Raw genomic sequence first — 10,539 nt, 5'->3', positions numbered from 1 at the left:
ATGGTTCTGCCGGCGCTATTTGAATTAAGTGCAAAATATCACATTGAGTGCCAAATTCATTAAAATACCACCTTGGCTGCCAAGGTTTTTAAAATATGTTGTGCACCAGATTTGTTAAAATACCACACTGGGCACTGAGTTTGTTATAGTTTGAGAAATCCACAACAAGTTATTGTCATTTAAACAACTATTCTATCATCTGATGACCCCCCTTCCCACCTGGGAAGGGAAATCAGGAAAAACAAGGAAACCTGAGGGTTGAAATATAAACACATTTAATAGGATAAGACTAGATAATTAAAATTAATAACCAATATTGGTCCTGATACCAATATAAAAGGATTATACTCACCCAATTCTAGCAGTAGGAAGCTGTGTACTCCCAGTAGTGGACAGCAAGTGTAGGACACTGCAAGCACTACGGCTTCGGGAGGAAGGGAACACCTTGGGCAAACGTGGGCAAAGATAATTCTTCATTCCGGTGGATGCATCAGGTTTTCGGAAGCTGAGGAGCTGATCATCTTATCATTGGTCCACAGTCTGGACTATCTTGCCTTATCTTTTAGTTCTTCTCTTTGTCCATACTTTGTTTTCCTAGGTTACCTGCAGCACAAACTTCACTGATGTGTTGTGGGAGTCCTATCATACTCTGGAAACTAAAAGAGAACAGCTGTGTTGAGCTTCTGAAGGTAGCTGATTAGGCTTCCCCAGTGTGTTTCTGCAAGTCTCTCTGTGCTGGGAGTTTCCTGGGAGCTGAGACGTTAGAGCGGCCGGCACAGCATCTTTTCTTCCTCAGCAAAGCTTTGTAAAAACAGCATGTAGCATTAGTATAAGCCATTTTCTGTCTTTCTAAAAGCATTTACTACGTCCACTAAATTTCTGGCTTTTGGGGTGCATCTTTTCAAATGTCAGCAATGTGCCTTCCAGGATATAGCAAATCCAAGTGCTCTGGCAGTTGATTTAATTAAACATAGGTGTTGGCTAATCAGTGCCCTCTCAAATGCTCTCAGCTCCGTCCTCTTGAGAGCGTAGCTGAGGTTTCCCAACTGGAAGCTACAGAGTAGCCACGAGGTTTCCCAACTGGAAGCAGGTACTAAAACCGCCATAATCTCTGATTTTCTTTGTACATAATTTGTAAATCTTTCCTGTACCTGACTTGATTTTCTGTCAAGTATTCAAGCCTTTAGTCTGCTGAAAGACTGCACAAATGGAGAGGGGAAACTGGTTTTTTGAGGATGAGTTCAGGAAGCAACTGTTGTTAAATCTAGCTCCGTTTCATTGAATCTGTTTTAAAAGACATAAAAATATATTCATTTTCATGTATTCACACTGCTTTTGCTAGTTCTTCTTTATAAATATCACACCAAACAGGCGCATTGGGACAGCATGTATCTGTGGAAAAAAAGATAGCATTTATTTATTTGTTTCTATTTGGTATTTAATCTGTTGGGGGCACAAAAAGGAGGAGGCAGATGCTGCGCTGGGAGGAGCTGAGCATTGTATCCTATTCGCATCGGGCAAAAGGGACTCCCAGACCTGATGGGGAGATGCTGCCATGCTGCCCACGTGTTCAAGTTTTTTGTAGTTTCCTTTAGTATCTGATTAGGCTGCTTGAAAAGCATCTGGTGAGCAAGGTGTACAGACATGCAATTTCAGAATATGCTTGCTAGAAAACTGGAAATTCACGAGTGACCAAAATGCTGTCTCTGACTGCCATCTAACCTGGATGCCTGTGTTAATGTGTTCTGAATTGAAGGAGTAAGGCTACTTTTGATTTAAATCAGGCAGTAACAAGCTGATCTTGATATTTTTTTTTTTTTTTTCCCCAAGTGGTTTTCATGTAAAAGTGCTGTAGTTCACCCTAAATCCAGTTAGTATTTCTGGTGTTGAGACGGCAGGTTTTGTTTTCACATTTTACCATTTTGTTTGCCTGGTTTGTTAGGCCAGTCTTAATGCTCTTTGTTCGGCAAATGTTCCTACTGAATTTGCAGCTAAATGAGAATGGTAGTATCAGACCTTGTGTGTGTCACGGAGAGAAATGTGCCAAGGCGATCCCAAAACTCCAAACCCATTAACATCAGTAGAAAGATTCTTAATGACTTCAGCAGGCATTGGATTAGACCTTTACAAAAAGGCCTAGGGCCATTTTTTCAGAGAAGAACTTGCACTGATTTTTCTTACGGAGAATTGGAAATTTGTCTATGCTTGCAAATCTAAGCTATGCTGTGTGCAAATGGAGCTTTTGCACTTACCCCTTGTGGTTTGTAGTTTGCAGGTGATTATGTTTAAACAGAGGCGATCTTAAAGAACTGAACTGGTGTGCCGTTTCTGCTACTGTTTCAAGGAATACCTTCTCATCTTCTGAATAATTAGAAACTACGTTTAAAAAGTGAAATGTGAGCAGGAAGGCTCAATATAGGAAGTTTATGGCAGGTGTAACCCTGTTCTTGAGCACAACATAGAAATGCCACAATGCAGTGTATAGAGTTTTGTAATAATTGCTATGTGTTTATAGATAACTGTAAAACTAAAAGCTCTGAGATATCAAATATGAAGCTGAGGTTAAAAAGCTGTCAGTTTCCCTAGTGCTTTCCCTTCAGGTTATTAAGGATCATATATAAGTGAAGAAACTGCACTGGATCTATGTGCCAGAGACAACAGAAGAGCAGCTAGAGTCAGATATGGGCAGTGTTGTCCATCTGTGTAGGTAATGTTACCTCAAGTTAAGCTCAACTCCTGATTCAGAGGTGTTAGGAGAGGAACGTGATAGATCAGATGTTTTCCTATTCAGAGAAAAGAAATGCCCACACACCTGTGTGCCCGTATTCTGCTTAGGGGAGTAACATGAACTTGCAGACATTCTTCTATTGGGAGAAAAGTGATACCTGCTCATATCTTGCTTGCAGAGGATGAAGGTCAGCCACAGGAGAGTGAATGGGGGCTTGAGATAATCTGGAAGAGCATAGTAAGTAGTTAGCCTGAGACAGGAAGGATTAGAGGAAGGGCAGATGAATCGTAGAATATCTCAGGGAAACCCATCAGCATCATCAGGTCCAACTCCCTGAAGCCTTCAAGAAATAAGACAGCAAGTTATGGAACTACTAGAAGAACATAAGGTGTGTGTTAGCAACTGGGCTAACAAGGCTGTTGATCTCTGGGTTGCCCAGAGAGGTTGTAGGTGCCCCATCTGTGGAAACATTCAAGGTCAGGTTGGTTGGGGCTCGGAGCAACCTGATCTAGTTGACGATGTCCCTGCTTATTGCAGGGGGTTGGACAAGAGGACCTTTAAAGGTCCCTTCCAACTGAAAGCATGCTATAATTCTATCTCTTGTTCGGGTTACTTAATTCCACAATTGTTTTTTTTTCCTGGAGTCATTCTTCATAAATTTTTCAACCTTAATTTTTCCACATACCTGGTGTTAAGCTGACATTTGGGCCTTCGCTTTCTCTTAATTTTTAGTGTGAGCATACATTATTTATCTCTTGGATGTAGGCAAGAAAAGCAAGCTGAAAATGCACATTTCTTCAACTTCTTAGGCCGAGTGGCAGCTTTAAAATGTGCTATATGTCAACATAAAACAGCTTCTAGCACGGGGCTGATTTTTTGTGGCTGGTGATGTAACTGAAGTATTTGGATCTGCCTAGGGAAATTTATTTGTAGGGGCAATTTTGCTAGTAAGAAAGGGATTTCAAGATAGGTGCTGGTAGAATAGCATTTTCCAAAGTATAGGGGAAAAACTGCAGGCTTCAAGCAAGCCAGATGAATCAACTTAAAATAAGAGTACTTTTTCTTCACAGTTCTGAAGAGAAGGTGGTAAAGGTGACTTCTGTAATGAGGAAAATTACTCAAGTAATAAAAATAATGGTGCTTTTTCCTGAAGAGGTGGAGGATATGCTCTATGCAATCACTGTCCCATCTTTTTGGTGCAAGCTATTAGTTCCAGTCACTTGGAGTTGCTAGAAAATTAATTGTTATATTAAGGCCACAGCATCTGAGGCCTGGCAGAGACCCTTTGCCTCTTCAGTGTTATCAGGTAGTGGTAGCAATATTTGTTCATCAAATGGAATATGATTCAGGGTCTGGGAGTGTTAGAGATAAAGCCCGTGGTAGCAGGATCACCTGCCTGGACTACTGTTAAACTTTTTTGCTTAGGTGTCCTTTTGCCAAGGACTGCTTTGGTCTGCAGTTAAAGCCCTGCTATGTTCCACGCCTGCTGGTTTTATTTGCAACATTAAAAGCTGGATTCCCATTGTCTTTGCAGAGACCTGTTTCCAGGCATACATTTCTTGAGTTTTTTTTAATTCTGTTTGCTCATCTTGTGTATAGTGAAATCTTAAGATCTAAAAAGAAATTACCCTCTGCAGTTTCATTTGGCAGTGATATGAAGCAAGTAGGTAATGGTCCATGGAGCGGAGGTAGCACTGATTGTGTAGAAAGCCAGGCTTTACAGGGGATTCTAGGGTAGCTCTTATATCCAGACAATCTCAGGGCAAGAGGCTCCATATTCTCAATACACAGGTGGCTTTTCTCAGACGGGAAACTGAATACTCTAACATCCTCACTCTAGGGTAGCATCATTTGGTTACGTGCGCTGCTTGTGTGTAGGCTGCAACCAGTGATCTTTCATTTCTGCGACGTCCAATTCCAAACGTTGGTCTGAAGCAAGTTTTAGTAATGTGATGAATTGCTATATAAAGAACAAATGAGCGCTCACCAAAGCTATTACGTTTTTCCCTTTAGACTGCTGACTGTAGGCTAATGTTTTTTCATTTTGAAGCATTAGATGGAAGAGTTGACTTCATGGTCAGTTTGTTTTCAAAATATCCTTAGTCACTAGAAGTAGTGAAGGTCAGCCTTGCTTGACAAGGTTGCCTGATAAGCTGCTTCAGCTCATTGATGCACTGTGCAGAACCAGTTTAGTGACTGGTTTGGAAATGGTCTTTGTGACCATTAGATAGCTCACTTAGTGTGACCAACTTCATTTCAGACTCTAGCACATGTCAGAAGTGTAGTTCTACTGACGCTAAGTTCCAAGTTGGACCTGTCTGTTAAGCAGGCCGGAGCATCCAAGCCGTGTATCGCCATGCAAGACATTTTGTAAGGACATGCTGGTAACCCCTATTGAACTGAACCCAGCTGCGCCTTACGGTGGTACTGAGACACTGAGCAAACCAGCGGAACGTGATACTGTAAAATGCTGACTTCAGCTATGGCACTGCAATAAGGAGATGAGTTTGACTAGTGAATTTCAATGTATATTAGTCGAAGAGGAGTTTGAAGCTTGCACTCCTCGATGATTTGTTTACTTGTGAAAACAATTTATCCTTCAGGCCTGTTGTTCCCTTTATGATCTCTACTGCCAGGGGAACTTACTCCCTTCAATCCTCACAGACATCACTTGGGCAGAAGCGATGCTTTTTCCTAGCAAAGGACATCATTTTAATATAGGTGAGAAAAAACAATTATTTAACCCCTTTGCTTAAAAGCAGATATTGCATAAACTGTTGTCTAGGAAATGAGACCCCTTTCAGAAACTATTTTAGGACTGTGCTCAGCTCAGACATGCTTCCTGAGATAGCTTACATTTGAGCAGTTTTTAAATTATTCTCCCTAAATATGCTTATCTGTAAAAGTCTTCAGTTAAGTTCCTGAAAAGCATAAGCTTTCTTATGAAGGCTGTAAGTTTTGTAATGAGCTGGGTCTTTCTTAATTTTTGAGAAGGTTTTGAGAAGGTATTTTTCTGTGAAGATATTTGCCATAAGTCATGTCATTTTTCATTTCCTAATGAATTTATCAAAAGCAGCTGCTTTTTATTGCTAGTCTGTTTCCTGGAGATGATTTGTGTGCAGTCTTTAAATAAAAAAAACAAAATAATCTGGTGGAGCATGTTAGGTGGTCTTGGAGCAGCCTGTGCTTAGACCCTGCATGATGTCTGTGGGTGAAAATTCTGTTCGCTTGAGAAGAGTTGTCAGTTGCAATGCTGAAGTGTCCCCTCTTTTTTGACTTGAGTGGTTCAAATGGAGAAAGCCAGTGGGGAGCTGAAGCGTGAAACAGTGTTTTGAAGCAGAAGAGAAGAAGTAATTGTAGGGTTTATCCATCGATGTTCTAATAGTGTGATGAATTTGGCACACTGAAAGCAAACCAGGCTTTCTTCTTTTTATGCAATGGGTAATGTAAATATTGCTTTCTTGTCAAACTGTCACAGTGGCTGTGATAATAGCAAATGAACTTTCCTTCACCAGCATCAGACCTTAGCTTTTAACAACCCATCAGATAGTTACTTGAGGCAATCATTACTGTTCTGCTTTGATTTTAAGGAAGCCTAATAGCTGGTAATTATGATAATGACACTTTCAATCTCTGAACTTGCCCCTTGTGTTCACTTGATCAGCATGTATTACACTTTTAATGCAGTCCGTTGATAATGAGCATATGCAGGACTAGTATTCCTCTGGACCTACCCAGAGGATTAAGCAATGAAGTGGGAAGGATGAGGGTTAAAGGGGAAGGTGAAGATGTTCTGGAAACAACTTGGTAGAAGTGAGGTGAATTGAGCAAAAAAGTGGTTTTACTAGCAGTTCACATTGAACTGTTCACAGCCAAGAGAATCTCCTTTTTCCTTTTCATCATCCTTTTTCATGTTTCAATGAAAGGGGCTGTGCCCAGTTTGGTTTAAAGAGAGTACTAAGTACATTGAAGTAAAAACTTTCTAGGTGAAGATCTGAATTGACAGTACTTGCTGTCATCATGCTTCATTTTACCTGAGGGTGAAAGTTTCATCAATGGGGGAAAAGCCTCCACGGGTTTCTTTGCCAGAATCTTAAGTCTAAAAACTATACTATGAGTTTAAATGCTTTTTTCAGTTGTTACAGCATACTTGTCCTGTTTTTTCACCCCATGTATGGTGGTTTTCCCAATCCTAACTCTAAGTGATATTGCTGTGGTCTTTCTGTACAGTGCTGCTCAAGGTGTTCAGTCTGTACGGACTCATTTAACCATGTTTACCTTGACATTGCCACGTATCCACTTTCCCTAGTTTAAATCCTGTTTTTCAGGGCAAGTTCCTTTTTTGCGCCAGTACACATTCTACTGGCAGTATTTTGATTTGAATCTTTTTGGTGTCGGCATTAAATAAATCGTAGGATCATCATAATGGTGAAATGTGCATACAAATGTGATTTTGTATGTCAGAGGTAGTTACTTAGGAAAAGAATACAGCTTAAAACCAGTCAAATGTTCTATTGTGTAATTCAGAAATACATGCTTAAGAGCATATGTTGCAAAATCTGTCCTTAGAAAAAACATTTTTTTTCATGTCATCCTGCAGAAGGAATGAAAAGCCTAGGGGTAACGTGCAAATCTAGATGCCAAGATGAACTGTTGTATTGCACAAGAATTTACTTGGTTTAATGGTTAGTCAGAGACATTTTGTTTAAAAAAAAAAAAAAAACAAAAAAAAAAAAAAAAAAAAAAAAAAAAACAAAAAAAAAACCAACCTTAAAAATTTCTATACTCTCCAGAAAATATGGCAATTAGTACTGGTCTGGCCTACTGGACCTTTTGTCCTTTATTTTGCAGACTCTGCCAATGAGAAGCTCTCACCTGCCCACAAACAGGTAAGCTACCCGTCCTGTGTGCACACCTTGGAGCATCCATCAAACAGATGACACTGTTTTACTGAGACCAGGGCAGCCACTACAAGCAAACAGTATAACACAGCAACGGGAACTTGATGGGTGTGATGCAAACAAAGGTGAACATCCTTCTATTCTGTCTTTAGTTTCTGTGGTAAAGTTATTTGTATGTTTTTCTGTCTTTTGACTTCCAGCGCAGGTCGTTAGGGGAAATGTCACTGACAATTGGTTCAGAGGTCCAGATAATACTCTGTTCAACTAAGCTTTGAACACATGCTCTAGGGATTGACTTTTATTAAAAGGAGAAGAGGGAACATTTGTGTATTAGGGATATGGAATATGAATTCACGTGTGTAGAAAATCAGTTGTGACTCACCTTAGACTTTGTGAGCATATATCCAACTGAGCTAAAAGGGGATGCCGTGCTATTGATTTAGCATCCTATGGAAAGAAGCTTGTACTGCTTCTGACATTTATTTACTTTTTTATTAATAGACTGGCTTCATCTTCGATCTTTCATTTGGTCTGAAGCTTAACTAAACAAGAAAGAAAACAATCTTAATGGCTCCAAGACATTTCTTACATCCTGAATAAATAAAAGAAGGTGTTATGGAATTCATCTCTCTGTGAAAGCTGCTTGTTGACTTCTAAAGCTTGCTGCAGTTGCAGCTTATTGGTGACATGGCATTATGGAGGCATGGTTTTTGCTAATACTGTTAATAGACCATACTCATAGTTAATGCAGATTAAAAAAACTCACTTAAGTAAAAGTTACTGCTACTGTCTTTTCCAATTAGGTGCTAAGTGAAGGAAAGACTACTTTGTTTTGTATTTCTGAAAGACTTCAGGTTGTATTCGTTAAACATGTGAAGAGATTAACTGATGGAGGAGAAAGACAGAAGGACCCAGAATAGTTCATGTTTTAGGTGACCTTGATGTGAATGATATCACAGGAACCTTGGACTTCCAGAGGGCAGACTTTGGCCTGTTTAGGGGCCTTGCTTCAAGAAGGAAATCTTAAAGGTGCAGGAGCAGGCTGTCCCCGTGTGCCAAAAGACGAGCCGGCAGGGAAGACCGCCAGCCTGGCTGAACAGGGAGTTTTGGCTGGAACTCAGGATAAAAACAGAGACTTTATGACCTTTGGAAGAAGGGACAGGCAACTCAGGACAACTGCAAGGATGTCATGAGGTGATGCAGGGAGAAAATTAGAAGGGCCAAAGCCCTTAGCACATAATCTGTCTACTGCAGTAAAAGACAATTAAAAAATGTTTCTATAAATACACTCACAACAAAAAGAGGGCTAAGAAGAATCTCCAGCCTTTATTGGATGTGGGGGAAACATAGTGACAAAGGATGAGGAAAAGGATGATGTACTTAATGCCGTCTTTGCCTCAGTCTTTAGTAGTAGAGTCAATTGTCCCCTGAGTACCCAGACCCCTGGGCTAGTAGATAGGGGTGGGGAGCAGAATGAAGCTCCCCATAATGCAAGGGGAAATGGTGAGGGGACCTGTTCCGACACCTAGACATGCACAAGTCTATGGTCAGATGGGATGCACCCAAGGGTACTGAGGCAGCTGGTGGAAGTGCTCACCAAGACACTTTCAATCATTTATCAGCAGTCCTGGCAAACCAGGGAGTTCCCAGTTAACTGGAGGTTAGCAAATGTGACACACGTCTACAAGAAAGGCCAGAGAGAGGATCCAGGGAACTACAGGCCTGTCAGTCTGACCTTGGTGCGGGGGAAGGTTATGGAGCAGATCATCTTGAGTGCCACCATCACATGGCACATACATGACAACCAGGTGATCAGGCCTAGTCAGCAGGGGTTCATGCTTTACTAATGTGATCTCTTTGTATGACAAAATGACCTGCTTAGTGGACGAGGGAAAGGTTGTGGATGTTGTTTACCTGGACTTTAGTAAAGCCTTTGACACCTTTTCCCACAGCATCCTCCTAAAGAAACTGGCTGCTCATGGCTTGGATGGGCGCACTCTTTGCTGGGTAAAAAACTGGCTGGAGGGCCAGGCCCAGAGAGTGGTGGTGAATGGAGTTCAATCCAGTTGGTGGTCAGTCTCAAGTGGTGTTCCCCAGGGCTCACTATGAGGATGAGTTCTGATTAATATCTTTATCAATGATCTAGCGGAGGCGATCGAGTACACTCTAAGTTTTCAGATAACACCAAGTTGGGTAGGAGGCTACAAAGGCTCTTCAGAGGGATCTGGACAGGCTGGATTGATGGGCCAAGGCCAATGGTATGAGGTTCAACAAGGCCGAGTGCCAGGTCCTGCGCTTGGAACACAACAACCCCATGCAGCACTACAGGCCTGGGGAAGAGTGGCTGGAGAGCTGCCTGGCAGAAAAGGACCTGGGGGTTGTCCTGGTTCTGGCAGGATTAGGGTTAATTCTCCCCAGGCTCCGGCAGGGACATGGGTATTCCACCCCTTGTGAGCCGTGCCCAGGCTGGAGGCAGGAGCTGCTGGGGGAGGGGGCGGAAAGTCGCGGCTTGGGAGAGGGTTGGGGCATCCTGGGTAAGGTGGGTGAGCGGTGGTACCGTCATTGCGTTTGTACGTTCCTCTGTCCATGTTATTGTTGTTGTTTTCCTGTTCCCTTTGCTGTTCTGTTAAACTGCCTTTGTCTCAACCCATGAGTTTTGCCTTTTTCTTCCCACCCTCCCGCACCACCATGGGGGGCTTGAAAGAGTGGCCTCATAGTTCTTTGTTGCCGTCTGAAGCTAAATCACTGGCTGAATATGAGCCAGCAGTGTTTCCAGGTGGCCGAGAAGGCCAATAGCATCCTGGCTTGTATCAGAAATAGCATGGCCAGCAGGACTAGGGAAGTGACCATCCCACTGTACTCCGCTGTTCCTTGGGAGAAGAGACTGACCCCCACCTCTCTACACCCTCC

At 41.9% G+C, this 10,539-nt stretch overlaps 1 protein-coding gene across 3 annotated transcripts in view; it reads left to right on the top strand.

Moving 5' to 3' along the window:
• The first annotated feature begins 1,038 nt into the window (after nucleotides 1-1,038).
• The window catches only part of RASGEF1B (RasGEF domain family member 1B), a 121,257-nt gene continuing 111,756 nt past the window's right edge, over nucleotides 1,039-10,539 (top strand). For 2 of the 3 annotated variants that reach the window (XM_074589224.1, XM_074589221.1), the window contains exon 1: nucleotides 7,605-7,754. In XM_074589224.1, coding sequence (XP_074445325.1) covers nucleotides 7,734-7,754 — 21 coding nt within the window. In that variant the 5' untranslated portion in view covers nucleotides 7,605-7,733. Of the gene's footprint in view, nucleotides 1,091-7,579; nucleotides 7,755-10,539 lie in introns of those variants that run through there. The other variant, XM_074589223.1, reaches the window with a different exon arrangement.

Source organism: Larus michahellis, chromosome 5, assembly GCF_964199755.1.
Source record: "Larus michahellis chromosome 5, bLarMic1.1, whole genome shotgun sequence".
NCBI lineage: Eukaryota > Metazoa > Chordata > Aves > Charadriiformes > Laridae > Larus > Larus michahellis.
Note: the sequence above shows the minus strand (reverse complement) of the source record. Positions and strands in the feature narration are given on the sequence as shown.